The 16,629-nt window shown below is 57.7% G+C and overlaps 1 protein-coding gene across 1 annotated transcript in view; it reads left to right on the top strand.

The window, feature by feature from the left end:
- MYO18B (myosin XVIIIB) overlaps positions 1-16,629 on the top strand; it is a 53,979-nt gene that overhangs the window by 11,925 nt on the left and 25,425 nt on the right. The window contains 19 exon segments of the mRNA XM_042034686.1: positions 32-122; positions 398-590; positions 1,854-1,934; positions 2,338-2,485; positions 2,619-2,778; positions 3,496-3,679; positions 4,970-5,162; positions 5,688-5,797; positions 7,764-7,829; positions 9,105-9,233; positions 9,489-9,632; positions 10,806-10,895; positions 12,142-12,261; positions 12,367-12,475; positions 13,040-13,164; positions 14,451-14,605; positions 14,924-15,047; positions 15,694-15,888; positions 15,998-16,108. Of these exon segments, the coding sequence (XP_041890620.1) occupies positions 32-122; positions 398-590; positions 1,854-1,934; positions 2,338-2,485; positions 2,619-2,778; positions 3,496-3,679; positions 4,970-5,162; positions 5,688-5,797; positions 7,764-7,829; positions 9,105-9,233; positions 9,489-9,632; positions 10,806-10,895; positions 12,142-12,261; positions 12,367-12,475; positions 13,040-13,164; positions 14,451-14,605; positions 14,924-15,047; positions 15,694-15,888; positions 15,998-16,108 (2,528 nt within the window).

Below are 16,629 nucleotides of genomic sequence, written 5' to 3'. Positions count from 1 at the left end.
GTGTGCCTGCTCTTCCCTCCCGCTGTGCCAGGGCCCAAGATGACGGGAGTGGAGTGTGTGGAGGGAATGGCCTCGGGGCTCTACGAGGAGCTCTTTGCTGCCGTGGTCTCACTCATCAACAGGTACCAAAGAGCTGCTGGGCACTGGGGCTTGGGTGGCAGCCGCTTCTCCAGGGGCTGCTGAGGAGAGGGAGCATGGAGCAGGTGACTGATTCCTGCTGGAAAACCAGGAAGTTGTGTGAAAATCTTTGTGTGGGAATGGCGGTGGCCCTTGGGGCTGCAGTGGCACTCGGGACTCCTGTGTCCTGCCCTCCTGTGGCACAGACACTGCGTGTGCCTGGCTGGCACCACTTTGCTGCCCGTGGGTAAATCCTGGTGGTGTGTGTGGCTCTTCCCAGGTCCTTCTCCTCCCAGCACCTCTCCATGGCCTCCATCGCCGTGGTGGACACCCCTGGCTTCCAGAGCCCGCAGCAGCAGCGCAGCGAGCGAGCGGCCACCTTCGAGGAGCTGTGCCACAACTACGTCCAGGAGAGGCTGCAGGGCCTGTTCTATGAGAAAACCTTCCTGTGGCAGATGGAGAGGTACCGAGAGGTGAGGAGCAGGGGCTGGGAGCAGCTCCCAGCACCTGGGAGTGGGGCTGCCTTTGTCTCCAGGAATCCCTGTGTCCCGCCGTGGTGTGGGTGAATAACTCACGAGTTTTACTGGGGGTCTGCACGGAGCAGGAAGCTTGGGCTGCCTCTCTCTTCACCCCCTGCCTCAGTTTTGAATCCTCTTGGCTATTTCTGATGTGCCAAAGACGCTCTCTTGGCATCTTGGTGGAACCTGCCATGGCAGGGGGGTTGGAATGAGATGATTTTTAAGGTCCCTCCCAATCCAAACCATTCTGGAATCCTGGGATACACTTGCTCCAGCTCAGGAGACTTCGTGCCCTTCTGCTGGTGCAGCTGACTTTTTCCTCAGGTGATGAATAATAGAGAATAGAAAGGAAAATGATAAATTATTGCAGAAATAAGCTGCTGAGAAACCTACAGGCAGAGATGAACTTATTATAGGCTTAAAGGAGTTACCATAATGCCTCTAGCCCTGGGAAAATAGCTGAATTCCCATGGTTTAACACACACATCACCGAGTAAGGACAGATGTGCCCTTCCCTAGTGATGAAGATGTAATTGCTGCCTGGAATGCCGGAGGGCTCGGCAGGCTCCCCCTGCCTGGGCTTTGCTGCTGGATAAGGATGGTGCAGGACATGGCCCTGTGAGCCCCAGACCACTCTGTGAGCCCCTCAGTGCCAGTGCTGGGTCCCACATGGGTGACAGTGGCACGTGCCCTGTGCAGGAAGAAATGGAGTCCCCGCTGCTGCCTTTGCTCTGCCCGCAGAGCCGGATCCCTTGGCAGAACCTCTCTGTGTCGCCATGGAGAGACGCTGGAGCCACGACTTTTGCTGAGCACCCCTGGTTCAGGCATGAGGAAGGACCAGCCGTGCTCTCCCTTCCCTTCCTGGGGGGCTCCCGGTGCTGGGGGTGTTGGGATGAGCCCTGGAGCCCCCAGGGAGGGAGGGACACAACATCTGCAAGCTGCAAATTAAGTAATTGGTTGTTTTCTTGTCAAGAGATTCTTTTCAACTATAACATAAATCATATGATTTAGGCAGCCTGGCTGACACCCCGAAGCAGCATTCCATAGGGAATTCCAGGGGGGCAGACATGGCCATGCCTGTGTGTCACAGCTCTGGTGGCTGCTCCTCTCCCCTGGTGCTGGATCTCTGCCTTCCTCCTTATCCCTGCCAGTGGATCTGCTCTTGGCTTCCAGATGCCATCCCATGACTGAAGCAAGCTTTTAAATGATGTTTTCCAGGAAAATGTTGAGGTGTCTTTTGATCTTCCAGAGCGTTCTCCACTGGCCACGCTGTCCATCATCGACCTGAGCTGCTCCCAGGTACCCTGTCCCCTCTGCATCCCGCTGCTCCGAGCAGCGAGGGTTCCAGAGGCAGAGCGGGACCCTGAGGAGTGTCCCAGAGCAACCTGAGGTGTTGCAGGGGAGGGGACAGCATCCAGCAGGACCTTTGTGGCTCTTTAAAATACAGGGACCCTTCCTGACCAAGCTCTGCACTCCATCACCCCTCCCAGCCTGGGATGATGGGCTCCTTTGGGACACTGTCACTGTGGAGGGCTCAGGGTGATGTCCAGAGCTGGATCAGGTTGGGAGGGTCTCCTGGCTCTGCTGTGGGGTAGGGGCTACATCTGGGCAGTGGGAGCAGGATAGAAGGAGCAGGATAGAGGGAGCAGAGCAGGCTGGCGTGGCTGTGGCCAGAGCCCAGAGCCCTCGTGTCCCCTGGCAGCCGCAGGTGCTCCCTGGCAGCCCCGGGGCCGCTCGCCGGGGGCTGCTGTGGATCCTGGACGAGGAGGTGCTGATCCCAGGCTCTGGTGATGGCACTGCCTTCGAGCGCCTCTGCTCCTACTTCGCCATGAAGGGACCCGACCAGGAGGGTGAGTTGGGCTCGGCTCGACTGCCCAGCCTCTGCCATCACCATTTGGCTTTGGGAATTTGGGAGATGAGGACGATTAAACCCCTCACTGGGCTTTTCTCTGGGCTGGCCCTGGGGTGCTGTCGCTGTCACAGGGGACGGGCACCTGCGCAGGTGTGAGCAGACGCTGCACTTCGAGATCTGCCACCAGCTGGGCACGGCCCCCGTGCGCTACGACCTCACGGGCTGGGTCAGCAAGGCCAAGTTCAACCTCTCGGCCCAGAACGCCATCCAGGTGCTGCAGAATTCCACGGTGTAAGTACCAGGAGGTGCCACGGCACCAGTGGAGAACCCTGTGCCCCTGGGAGTGGGGTGGGGATGCCCCTGCTCTGAGCTGCAAACCTGCCCCAGCTCTGGAGATGGAGGGGTGTGTGAGGCATCCCTTGTGTGGACAAGGGGGAATGGCTGCCCACTGCCAGAGGGCAGGGTTAGGTGGGATATTGGGAAGGAATTCCTGGCTGTGAGGGAGGTGAGGGCTCTGGCACAGGGTGCCCAGAGAAGCTGTGGCTGCCCCTGGATCCCTTGGAAGTGTCCAAGGCCAGGTTGGACAGGGCTTGGAGCAATCTCCTCCATGGACAGTGTCCCTGCCTGGGGGCATCCTGCACAAGTCAGAGCCGTGAGGCTTCACCAGCAGTTGCCCGGGTTTCCCACTGCTTTGAGCAACCTTGTAAACGAAATTGGAATTGAAAAGGAACTGAAGTGCTGCAGGTGTCTGCGCACACGAGGGGTTTTTAACCTTCTGCTTGCATATTCCTGACTCATTCGGTTTGGGCTTCAGCCCAGGGAAGCTCTAACAGCAGCCAACAGCTCCGTGCTCGGACCAGAGAGGATGCAGTGGGTGGGGGTGTCCCAGCATCTTGCTCCACTCTGCAGAGCAGCACCACTTCCGAATTTGGGGCCGTGGGTGTTGCACCCCTGTAGAAGAAGCTGGGAAGCCGAGCCCGGTGCCCCATGGCGTGTGTGTCCCGGCAGAGCCGCGGTCCGGGAGCTGGTGCAGCCGCGGGCGAGCGCTCCGCTGTCCTGCCGAGCCCTGGCCGGGCTGGAGGGGCGCTCCCAGGCCGCCCTGCACCGCAACGCCTGCCTGAGGAAAACCTTCGCCAGCAGCTTCGCCGCCCTGAGGAAGAGGTCGGTGTGTGCCCAGATCAAGCTGCAGGCGGTGAGTGCCGGCGCCGGGACCCTGCTGCCCCTGTCGTGGCACAGAGAATGGTGACCCCACGCTGGGACTTTGCCTTGGACACACTCCCTTACTGGGGTGCCCCAAGGCCCCAGCAGTGACCTCCTGGCCGTCCCCGTTGTGGCTTTGGCCACCGGGGATGCTGTGCTGGCCTGTCCAGCATTGCTGTCCCTCAGGGAGAGCCTCCCAGGCAAAGAGATCAGGTGCAGATCACATAGAGATCACACAGAGATCACACACGGATCACATACAGATCACACAGAGATCACACAGAAATCACACAGATCACACAGATCACACACAGATCACATACAGAGATCACAGATCACACAGAGATCACACAGATCACACACAGAGATCACAGATCACATACAGATCACACACATATCACATACAGATCACATACACATCACAGAGATCACAGAGATCACACACAGATCACACACAGATCACACACAGAAATCACATACAGATCACACAGATCACACACGGATCACACAGAGATCACACACAGAAATCACACAGATCACACACAGATCACACACAGATCACACAGATCACACACAGATCACGCAGAGATCACACACAGAAATCACACAGATCACACAGATCACATACAGATCACACACATCACACAGAGATCACACAGAGATCACACACACACAGATCACACACAGATCACACACATCACACAGAGATCACATACAGATCACATACAGATCACACAGAGATCACACAGAGATCACACAGATCACACACAGATCACAGAGATCACACAGATCACACACAGATCACACACACCTCTCTGCTTTAATCCTCTTAAGTGCTCAGACAGTAACCAGCCCTCGGTGCTGGGCATGGGCCAGGCTCCTGCTGCTCTCACACGTAATTATGTGTCCAAACACTCTTGAGATGAGGCTCATGCTCTGCTGACTCCCTGACCAGCCCATTTTGGGGTCTTGCCTGTGCCTCACAAACCCCCTGCCCCAGCATCCCTCAACCACAACGATCTTTAATGCTTCCAATCCAAACCATTCCATGATTCTGTGAATCCTGGTAATTTTTGTGGCCACCAACTGAAAACATGGGACATTAGGAGGAAGGGTCCTGCTCACCACTCGTGTTCACCCCTCTGACTGGAGCTGCTCCCCACTCGGAGCTGACTCCTCCACCTGCCCAGACACCCTGCAGGCGCACAGGGAGCATTTCCCACTGCCAGCACATGCTGACCCTTTGTCCCCTCCATCCCCACTGACCTCTGCTGCCCTCCAGGATGCCCTCACCAACCTTCTCCGACGGTCCCAGCTGCACTTTGTCCACTGCCTCCTCCCAGGGATGGGTGGGGAAGGGCCGGTCCCTCGGCCCCCGGCGCCGCCAGACGCAGCCCCACAGCTGGATGTGGTGGCCCTGAGGACACAGCTGGAAGGGACCCAGCTCCTGGATGCCCTGCGGCTCCACCGTGTTGGTACGTCCAGACCCTGCCCTGGCCATGCCAGTCCCACCCTCTGCTCCCTGCCCCTGGCTCAGCCCTTCCAGCCTTTGCTCATCACCTGCTTCTCACCAGCAGGCAAGGAAATCCCCTCAATTCAGAAATCCCCTCAATTTTTATTCTTGCTTTTTGCATGGGTTCTGAGCCCCTCTCATGCCTGAGCTTGGTAGCTGCAGCTCCAGTGGAGCTCCCCTTGGAGCATCTGTGGATCAGGCTGGACCTGCACTGACCATGACCACAGCCCATGCCATGTGCAGAGGAAGCTGTGCAGGAGGTCCAGGGGCATGTCCTGCCTGACACGAGGTGCTGGGGGGCATCTGGCCACCTCAAACTCATCTCAGCACCCTCTGCAGGGGTTTCTCTCTCACGGAAGCTCCCCATGTCCCCTCCACCCCTGGTGCCCTTTGCTGTGCACAGGATGTCCCAGCAGGTCCCTCCCCAGCGTGCCAGTTCCAGTGCCCTGAGCCTGGTGCAGCCCCCAACACTCCTGTGTGCCCCCAGGGTATTCGGATCGACTGCTCCTCACCCAGTTCCGCAGGCGCTTCCAGGTGCTGGCTCCAGAGGTGATGAAGAAGCACAACTCTGCCTACGAGGTGCCAGATGAGAGCAAGGTGTGTTCTGGGCTGGGGGGCACAAGCTGAGACCCCCACGTGGGGCTGTGATGATGCCAGAGCTATTCCAGCAGGACGGGGCATGAACTGAGGGCAGGATCTGGGCACTGCTGTGGCCCAGCAGAACAAGTCCCTCTCCCCGGCTCCCCCAAAACCAGGCAACATTCCCAGGGACCCAAGAGAGCAGGGACTGTGGAAGCTGCTGGGCACTGGGCATCACCTGCAGCCTGGGGTGACTCCTCACCTCATCCCATGATGCTGAAAGCCAAAAGAGCTCAGGAAGGAAAGCGGACATGTGCCAGTTTTATTTGTTTCCTGGTAAATTTGTAGCAGAACCAGGGCAAAGCCATCCCTGGAATAGGGCTATGGATGAGGCAGGAAGAGCTGAGAGGAGCTGAATTAAAGCTGGGCACGTGCTGTGTTGTGCAAACTGCAGCCAGCATGTGCAAAGGCAGTTAAGACCTCAGGATTTAGTAAGACAAGTCTGACAATCGGGAAAGGTCAATATTGCTATGAAATGCTGTCGGAGGCAGAGGGTGCCTTGTCAGCAGCGTGTAAGCAGGGGATTTGGAAAATCCCATCCTCCCTGGAGCCACAAGGGTTTGTTAGCTGGGAAATGCTTCCCAGGACACGGCATTAACCCGGCTGCTGGAGCAGGAGAGAGGCTCGTCAGCTGTGAGGGGACAGTGCAGTGACAGCTGGCCCTGCACTTGTGCTGGGATGGGATGGGGCTGTCCTGCACAGCCCACACCAGTTCCAGTCCCAGTCCCAGTCCCAGTCCCAGCAGTGCCACCACAACAGGCACAGCAACAGCACTGGTGCCTCCTCACCTGTCCAGGACAGGACACTGTGGTCCACATCCCCATTCCCTGGTGTACTCCATCCCCATTCCCTGGTGTACTCCGTCCCTACTCCCTGGTGTACTCCATCCCTGTTCCCTGGTGTACTCCATCCCTGTTCCCTGGTGTACTCCATCCCCATTCCCTGGTGTACTCCATCCCCACTCCCTGGTGTACTCCATCCCCACTCCCTGGTGTACTCCATCCCTGTTCCCTGGTGTACTCCATCCCCGTTCCCTGGTGTACTCCATCCCCACTCCCTGGTGTACTCCATCCCCGTTCCCTGGTGTACTCCGTCCCTGTTCCCTGGTGTACTCCATCCCCCCTTGCACAGCTACTGGTGAGGTCAGGGGTGCAATCCTGCTCCTCTTGGGTCCACGGTGGAATATTCCTTCTGCGGGTTTGTCCTTCGGGGAGGAGCTGCGTGAGGCTGCCGAAGGATCTTGTGTGGAGCGAGGCATTAGCAGAGGAATTTTGTAATGATTTCTGCAGCCCAAGGGCTTTCAAACCATCCACCCGTGCAGACAGCGTGGCTGCTCCAGGGGAATGGCTGGTGGTGCCGGCTGTTATGTTCATGTTTTAGTCCAAAGCTCGGAGTAATTGAGTTCAGGCTTCTCCTTGGGATAATCTCCTGCTCAAATCTTCCAGGGAGTTCCATGCTGTGCCGTGGACTCAGGGAGAACTCAGCCCATCCCCCTGTTTTTGGCTCCATGGGATGAGCTGTTGTGTTGGTGAGGTGGGCAGGAGGGGAGCACTGAGTGCTGCTGGATGGTCCTGGGGCAGGCACTGTCCCCTGTGTCACCTCCTGCCCGTTCACCAAGGCCCTGCCAGACCAGGGATGGCAGCAAAAGGGGCAAAATCTTGCCTGCAGCTGCAGATCTTTACTCCCCATGCTGCTGAAAGCCTTGGGGGAGGGAAGTCCTTGCACTGGGACTTGGGACTGGGCAGTGCAAGCGGAGGAAGAAAGGAGGGCAGAGCTGGGTGCTCCCTTGTGGGGTGCCACAAAGCTGGATGAACCCTTACTGGGTGCCTGTGAGGACTGGGGGTCTCTGCACCCCATTTCAGCAGGTCACAAGCAGGGTGGGGGTGTTTCCTGAGCAATTCCATGACATGCCCCTTCTCCGCAGGCTATCGAGGAGCTGTTCCAGGCGCTGGATCTGGAGAAGAAGAGCGTTGCCATAGGACGCACCCAGGTACCATGACTGGGCCCTGCTTCCCCTTTGCTCTGGTGTGTGTGGGCACAGCCCCATGCCAGGCTCCCCAGCAGCCCAAAGTTCCCCAAACTGGAGAGAAAGGCTCCCTTCGCTGCTGCCTGTGGCACCAGGTGGGCTGGGAAACAGCCTCGCTAAAAATCAGAGCAAAGGCTCCTAATTCTCATCTGAAAGCAGTACCCTGGGTAAAACTCGTACCTAATTACCAAAATCCAGCCAGCCCCTGGTGGTATTTAAGTTCCTAATTACCATTGATGTCTCCTGATATTGAAGGGGGCTTGGGCAGCTCGTGGGTTTGCTGCAGAGCAGGAACTGTCACAGCAACAACATTTGAACTTCGATGTGACGGTCTCAAAGAGAAATTAATTTCACGTGCGTGCTCGCCTTCAGCTCTGGAGTCTGTGAAGAAAGAATTCATGGAACTGGTTCTGTGGAGCAAAATGACTTTCTTTCATCCTGCACTGTGCAGTTTGTAATTATCTCCTCTCTGGAACCCTCGTCCTTAATCAATAGCGTGGTGGCAGCCCCGGTCACATCTCGTTAGGGACGAGTTCGCTTTGCCGTCGCTTTGAGCATTGATTTTGTAGCAGCTGCGAAACTTGCAGGCTTGGGGAGTTAATTCAGGCATTAATGAGGCAATCGAATGGATGGTGGAGCAATCACGGCATCAGCTCAGGAGAGCCACTTTCCTTGGGATTGTGCTTTGATTCAATTTGGCGTGGTTAAAATGCAGTTCTCTCAGCACAGCCCCGGCCTCGCCCGTGTCACTCGGGGGTTATTAAAGCTGGGCCATGCAAATGGGTGGGAGCTCCCGGTCCTGGATTCCAAGAGCTTCTCCCAGCAGTTACCCAGAGACACCTCAAACACTCAGAGATCGATACCGGCCTGGATTTGATGGCATCAAGCACATCTGTGTCATTTCTGAGGGGTTTCTGACCAGTTCAGTGAAAGAAAACCTTGTGGTTCATTTTGGTTATGTTATTGTCACATATCATTGCTGTTACCTGTGTGCAGCTGTGTGTTACCTGTCAGAATCCACTGCCAGTGGAGGTATCCATCCATCCATCCATCCATCCATCCATCCATCAATCCATCCATCCATCCATCCATCCATCCATCCATCCATCCACCCATCCCCACAGTGGGGGGAAAGGGGAGCATCCCAAGGGAAAAGTTTTGAGGAATTGCACCTCGAGCAGGAGAAGGGAAAGGTTTCAGCCCCCAACCTGGGGTGTGTAACCTGTTCCTTGCTGCCAGGTGTTCCTGAAGCCGGGGGTCATCTCCAGGCTGGAGAAGCAGCGGGACAAGCTGATAGCCCAGAAGATGACTCTGCTCCAGGCTGCCTGCAAGGGCTTCCTCAGCCGCCAGAAGTTCAAGAGGTTGAAGGTACCCATCCTGTGGGTTGGGGATACCTGAGCCCACCCAGGTCAGCGCTGCTGGGGTATGGCCCAAAGCACCCAAATGACAGCTCTTTCGAGCTCCTTTGAAGGGTACCAGGTTTACCATGAGCCATGAGATGCTGTGCTGCCATCCCTGAGCTCCTCTGCCACCCTTCCCTCTCCAGCCTGGTGTCCCAGCCTGGTCCTTCCCAGCGGTCCCAGTCATGGCTGGGTGAGGGTCATTGCTGCTGTGTCCCCACAGATCCAGCGCCTCGCCGTCCGCTGCATCCAGAAGAACCTGGTGGTGTTCCAGGCAGTCAGGCACTGGCCCTGGTGGCAGCTGCTGAGCCACGTTCGGCCCCTGCTCAGCGTTAACCTCGCCGAGGAGCAGCTCCATGCTAAGGAAGTGAGTGCCAAGGGTTGGGATGGGATGGGATGGGATGGGATGGGATGGGATGGGATGGGATGGGTGAGACAGGCCAGGCCAGGCCAGGCTGCTTTAGGGGCTCTGCCAGGTGGATTGGTCAAATTGGAAGTCACTTCTGTGCAGGCAAAGATGTTTTTGCCACCCTCCAGACGTTGCCATCTGTTCTTAGCGCTGCAGTTTTTGCCCTGTGCCACACGTTCTGCAGGGCTGTGGAGGGAGAGTGGCTTCTTCCTTAGAGGGACAGGAGCAAACACACCACGTCCCCACAGTCAAAGCCCATTCCAGGGTTCTCCCACTGCCTTCTGCAAGCTCCAGGGGCTGTGTCCCCTGAGCCAAACCCCTGGGAATGGGCTCATCAGCCTGTGGGATGCTGGAAGATGAGCATTCAAACATCTGTGACAGAGGGGACTCCACTCTCTACTGTCCCCAGTGCTGTGCCGGCATCCACCTGTGTTGCCCTGAGTGATGGGAGATGCTAATGGACATTTTTTGATACAGGAAAGGCTCCTTTCACCCCTCTGCACCATCTGAGACCTGTGCTAAATTCCTAGTCCATCTTCCCTGGAGTCCTGCCTCCTGTTGCTTTAGTGAGGTTTTAACAAGATGTTTTCAGGCTGGTTCAGATGAAATAAAAGCTGCCCAAACCTCTGTTTTTGTCTCCAAACCCACCTGGGATCCATCAGGCCCCATCATCTGTTAACCTCTGTTTTTATCACCGCTCTGCACGTTCTGCTCCTGCTCAGTGTTGGACATCAAAGCAGAACAAGGCTGCGTGGAGCAGCTCCTGCTGCCTGGGAAGGAATCACAGCCAACACCGTGCCTTTGCACCGTGCTGTGATACCTGCCAGGGCCCTGGGACGCTCCCTGGGCATGATCCAGGCCCTTGGCTGTTCATCCCAGGCTTTTGAGGTTTGCTGCTGTCTCATAAAACATGCTCTACACATACCAAAGCTGACATTCCCTCCGATGGAATTCATGTCAGGAGCTGTAGTCTCGGCAATTTGCAGTGAGCAGCCTTCAAAGTTGCCTGGTAAATTTTATTAATAAGGCAGCTATGTCCCTTCCACTTATTTTGAACAGAAAACAAGGTTTTCATAAATAAACCGAGGATGCTGGAACTCTCTGTGCGTGTTTTTTTCCAATCTTCCCTAGGAGGAGATGGCGGCGCTGAGAAGGAAGCTGGAAAAATCCGAGCAGGCGTGCAGCGAGCTCAGACAGACTACAGAGAGTCTGGAGAGCAAGGTACAGCCCCAGAACCTCTGGTACAGACCCCAAAACCTCTGGTACAGACCCCGAAACCTTTGCCACAGCCCTGTTTGGCCGGGTTGGGAAAGAAGCCGATGGACAGGAGCACCAGTTCCATCAGAGCAGGAGAAGCCATGGGCAGGGGCAGATGCCAGGGATGGTCCTCTGGGCAGGACTCCGGACAGGCTGCAGTGTCCAGCTGCAGAATTCCAGGCTGGCATCACTCCAGGCTGCCCAGAGAAGCTGTGGCTGCCCCATTCCTGAAAATATCCAAGGCCAGGTTGGACAGGGCTTGGAGCAACCGGGGATAATGGAAGGTGTCCCTGCCCATGGCAGGGGTGGAATGGGATGAGCTTTAAGGTCCTTTCCAACCCAAAGCATTCCGGATTTCCCTGATCCCAGCTGGCTGCTGGTCCTCTCTGGGTTCTGCTCTCGGATGCGCAGCTCCCGTGTGATTGTGCCTGGGATTTTGCCAAGCACCACGAGGAGAAGGAGCTCCCAAGGTTTCTATAAATACCCTGGGCTTTCCCAGCTCCCTTGGCTGCAGCAGGGCTCAGCTGGGTCTAGGCTGCAGCTCTGCCTCATGGTGCCAACAGCCCCCAAGGCCAGGACCCTCCTTGTCAATGGGAAGGGGTTAAAGATGGTAAAGATGATTTTAGTTTAAGCTCTTTGTTAAAGGTGAAATCACCCCCATGAGGCTGGGAGTGCTGAGCAAGGCGACTGCCTCAGGGCAGACCTAGGAAAACACTGTCTCCCCAGGGAGAGAAATCCTGTGGGATTTGCTTACTGGGTTAAACTTGTGAGAACCCCTAAGGAGCTGGTGCCTGCACTATGTGAGGTGCCTTAAAATGCTGTCAGACAGCAGGAAAGGAGCGTTGGAATGCCGTGTTTTCCCGTGGCCCTGCTGCCTCTGCAGCCCCTCGCTGGGCCGGCTGAGCAGGAAGGACCATGTGCCCATCTGCTCTGCGGAAAATGGAATTGATTTTCTGGATTAGTAATTCTCCCCTTCATTCATCTGCTCCTGGTTTCAAAGGAAATTTAATGTAATCAAGCAGGACAACGGAGACACGTGCTGAGCCCTGCCTGCAGCGCAGTGCAGGCAGCTGCCAGACGGGAGCCTGGGCTCCTACTGGTGACACTGGTCAGTGCTGGTGTGCACTCCTAGGAACAGGCAGAGCTGTCAGGACTCTGGGTGGCTGTGGGATGGCAGAACTATGCCCAGACTGATGCCCTGCTCCCCCAGATCATCGACCTGACCACGGAGCTGTCGGACGAGCGGTACAAGGGCGATGTCACCTGCCAGGCCCTGGATGGGGAGCGGGCGGAGCGGCTGCGGGGCACCCGCGAGCTGCAGGAGCTGCAGGTACCAGAGCCCTGAGCCTGTGACGGTGGCCGTGCCATCCCCCTGGCACTGCCCTCCTGAGTGCCCCAGAGCCAGGTAGAGCTGCTCCCTCCCTCCCTTCCCCAGAGCAAACACGACCAAGTGCAGAAGAAACTGGAGTCGGTGGAGAAGCAGCTGGAAGAGGCCCAGCAGCTGGTGCAGCTGCGTGAGATGAAGATAAGTGGCTCTGGAGGAGGTAGGGACGTCCCTCCGGAGGCAGTGCATGCTCTGGGCATCCAGCCTGACCTGTGGGGCCACAGAGAAGAGGGCAGGGGTTTGTCCCCCCCAGTCAGTGCCACTCTCCAGCCCCAGGCCTCTCCAGTGTGTTCTGTCATCCTGCATTGCTCGTCCAGCGGGAGCTGGCAGTGACAGCTCGGTGACACTCAGCTCTGGGACTGGCATGGGGCTGGTGGTGCTGCCAGGGACTGTGCCCCAGGGTGCTGCTGGCAGTGCCTCGCTTCCCCACTTCAGGGTGGGTCTGAAGCAGGTGTGGAGTGAAGAGGACGCTGCTGAGGCATGGGTGGGATGGGATGGGATGGGATGGGAGGTGGTGGGATGTGGCAGGATGAGCTGTGCCTGAGGCAGGGCACGTGTTCTTTGTGACCGGGGCAGCCTTGGGCACACAGAGCAGAGCCATGCCCTGTGAGCTCCGTGCTGGTGTCGGTGCCTTGTGCATCCCCCTCCCTGCCTGCAGCAGGGCCACGGGGGCTGGTCAGGCCCCAGCACCCACCCTGCACCCCTGGGTGTCTCTCCTTGGCAGAGGATGAGTGGCAGGTGAGGTTTGACTGCGCCCAGACCGAGATCGTTTTCCTGCGGAAGCGGCTGGCGCAGCTGGAGGAGCGGCTGGAGGCCGAGCTGGGCACCAGGACAGCGCTCGAGCAAAAGGCAAGTGCTGCCAGCCCAGGAGGGGCCAGGGACCCCGAGGGAGCAGGGCTATTCCTGGAGCTGGTTGTCCTCTCCCTGCTCCCAGGAGCTTTGCAGGGCTGAGCCTCAGCATTGCATCTGCTTCTCATTGCTGCTCCCACCGACCAGGGGAAACCAGATATTTTCTACTGGTTTGAGCTTCAAAAATCACTTTTGTATAGCAAAATCCCACCTTGGTCAAATGTGAGCATGGGCAGAGGGTGGGGAGCTGTGGGCAGGGGATTTTTGGTGGTGGGGCTTGGTGCTGCTCTGCCTTTGGGATCTGTAAAGGGCTCTGCTCCCCTCATCTGCCACACAAAGAGCTGCTGGTGGAAAGAGCTGGCAGCTCCTGAGCTTTGCCCCAAGGAAGGAAAAAGCCAATGTGCTTCCCTGAGCAGTGCCTGGGAGCCAGGTCACTCCCCATAAGGACAGAACAAAGAAATAAAGATTTCTCATGGCACATTAAATAGTAATAAGAAAGAAGCTGAGTCTTAGGAGCTTGGGTAAAGCGAAGCAGCCCATTCGCTCTCCGTTTGGAATTACAGGCTTCATTAACGCAAGATTTTGCTTATTTAAAGTCATTCCTTAACGACTCCATTCCCTGGCGTGGGAGAGCTCTGCATGTCTGTCCCAAACACAACGGGAATCCATGGGGATTCCAGTCCAGACGCTGCTTTTTGCAGAGAAATGGGATCAGGCACAGCCCCGTGGTAGCTCTGCTGACTCAGCAGGGGGGGCTGGGATGCTGCAGGCTCTCGGGAGGGTGCCTGGAGCTGGAGAGGTCACAGCACCTCAGGTTGTCCTTATTTAGTGAAAAATCTCCGGGTGAACCTACGCCGGGGACTGAAGCGAGGCTGAGTCCTGGTGGGGATCTTTTCCAGGGGTTGTGCGCTGTGGGGTCAGTGGGGTTCCTTCTCTGTGGGTTGTGTAGGGTCCATGGATCCAAGAGTCCCTTTTCTGTGGGGTGTGTGTGCCATGGAGTCTATGGGGTCTGTCCTCTGCGGGGTGTGTGGGGTCCATGTGTCCCTCCTTTGTGGGGTGCATGTGCCATGGGGTCCATCCTCTGTGGGGTCCATGGGTCCATGTGTCCCTCCTTTTTAGGGTGCATGTGCCATGAGATCTATGGGGTCTATGAGATCCCTCCTCCATGGGATACCTGTGCTGCGGGGTCCATGGGGCGCACGTGTCCATCTTCTGTGGGGTCCGTGGGCTCCATCTGTCCCTCCCCCGGGGTCCACGTGCCACAGTCTCTGCCACCCCTCCCGCAGCTGGGCGAGGCGCAGGCCGCGTGCCAGGCGGCGCGGGACGGGGCGCAGCGGCTGCGGCGGCGGTGCCAGCGCCTGGCCTGCGAGCTGGAGGACGCCCGGGTGCTGGCCGAGAACCAGCAGAGCCGCAGCCACGAGCTGGAGAAGAGGCAGAAGAAGTAAGGCTGGGGGGAGCATGGGGAGGGCTGGGGGTGCTGGAGCAGGAGCCAGGGAATGGGGAGGATTGGGGTGCGTGAGGAGCTGCTGCAAGGGTGGGGTTGGTTTCATCTCTTTCGGCTGCTGGGAGTTATTTTTCCATCCCATTGCTGTGTGACTGACACGTGGTCTGATCCCACACTGGGCTGGGTTGGAAGGGATCTTAAAGCTCATCCAGTTCCATCCCCTGCTATGGGGGATGGGAAGATCCCCCTTCCACCCAGAGTGCTCCAAGCCCAGCCCAGCCTGGCCTTGGAGAGGTGACGGGTGTTCCCCTCCAGGTTTGACCTGCAGTTAGCCCAGGCCCTGGGGCAATCTGCCTTTGAGAAGAGCCTCCGTGAGAAGTTGTCCCAGGAGAACACGAGCATCCGCTGGGAGATGGGCAAACTTCAGCAGAGCCTGGAGGTGAGAGGAGACCCCACTTTGCTGCGTTGTGCCCAGTTTTGGGAACAGCTCTGGGAGCAAAGCCATTACCTTTGCAATTAGAACAGAGGCAATCAGGAAACTTGATTCCAATTTCTTTTAGCACAGCTCTGTGTGTTTAAATAACTCTCTCCTTCCAGAAGAAGGGCTGTTGCTATGTATAAGTGATCCCCATCCCCTGATTCAGCTAATCAGGGCCATCCCTCATTTTCACTGAGGTCACTTGTGCTCTTCCTCACATCCCTACCCTCAATCCCACCTTTCGGAAGCTGCCAGTTTGTGCCCCGTGGGATGGGGCTGCATCAAATGCCACCGTGGTGGCAGGGGCACGGCTGCTGGGGTGGGGGGGAACCCCCAGGGCTGCTGCCAGCACTCCTAGGCAGCGGGAGCTGCAGGGAATGTGTCCCCCCATGCGGGGGCTGCAGGGAATCCATGGGGGACACGCCCAGGGGAGTGGGAAGGTGAGATCAGGATCAAGAGGGAAAGGTGGGGATGGGGCTCTGGGTGTGGGGTGGGGGCTGCCCAACCCCTGCTGCTGCTCCAGGGGGTTGGGATGATGCCACTGGAAATGCTGTGGGTTCTAAGGGTGGGGTGTGAGTGTCCAGGCTCTGACCACTGCCCTGCCCAGCACAAGGAGGCCGAGGTGGCCAGGCTGGACCAGCGGGTGGCTGTGCTGGCCGGCCGAGTGCAGGAGCTCAGCACTCCCGGGGCCATGGACACGGTGCCCGCGCTCAAGAAGCAGCTCTGGGACCTGGAGGGCAGCGCTGCGGAGCAGAGGAAGGAGCTGGAGCGGCAAACGGCCGCCGTCGATCACCTGGAGCAGGTAGTGTGGGGCTGGGGGGCCAGAGGTGTCTGTCCCTACTGGGCACATGGACCCCAGGCCAACACCTTCCTCACCCCTCGGGGCTGGGCGTCATCGCTGGGTGTTTCAGGTTCACGAGAGGCTGGAGCTGGAGATGGAGCGGATGAAGCAGATCCACCAGAAGGAGCTGGAGGACAAGGATGAGGAGCTGGAGGATGTGCAGAAGTCTTGCCAGAAGAGGGTAGGTCCTTGCTGAGTGGGGGTTGATGCTGGTTGCTCCCCAAAGCTCCCCATGTCCTCCGGAGCCATTCCAGGGGTCCATGTTCCCAGGGAAGTGCCAGGGTGCTGCTTCCCCACCATCATCCCAGCGTGAGCCTCGGTCACAGCCTGGGGGTGCAGATCAGGCTTTGGGTCCGGGGTGAGCCCCTGCCATGCTGGAGGGGCTGTTGGGGACAGTGTGTGAGAGCCACACGTGAAACAGCAGGTGGACCCACTGCTCCCAGTAACACCAGTGTCCCACCAAAGGTGCCAACTCCAGGGCTTCGAGCTTGGGGATGATTTGCAGAAAATACCATTTCCACAAGGCCATGAGGTTGGTGGGTGCAAACACAAATTCCAGAGCTGCAGGGGCAGCCCTTGGGCATGTCTGGGTGTGTGTCAAATAGCCCATCCAGTCCCCAAAGTCCTGCAGGTCCCTGGAGTGCTTCCCCTCTTCCGCACTGGCACTGCCAGGGGTAGCAGGTGCTCTAGGGGACAGGGGAC

This window comes from Corvus kubaryi, unplaced genomic scaffold, assembly GCF_017639235.1.
Source record: "Corvus kubaryi isolate FWS band 111438036 unplaced genomic scaffold, C.kubaryi_AGA036_p1.0 37382, whole genome shotgun sequence".
In the NCBI taxonomy this organism is placed as follows: domain Eukaryota; kingdom Metazoa; phylum Chordata; class Aves; order Passeriformes; family Corvidae; genus Corvus; species Corvus kubaryi.
The sequence above is the reverse complement of the archived record's forward strand: the minus strand, read 5'-3'. Positions and strand labels throughout refer to the sequence as shown.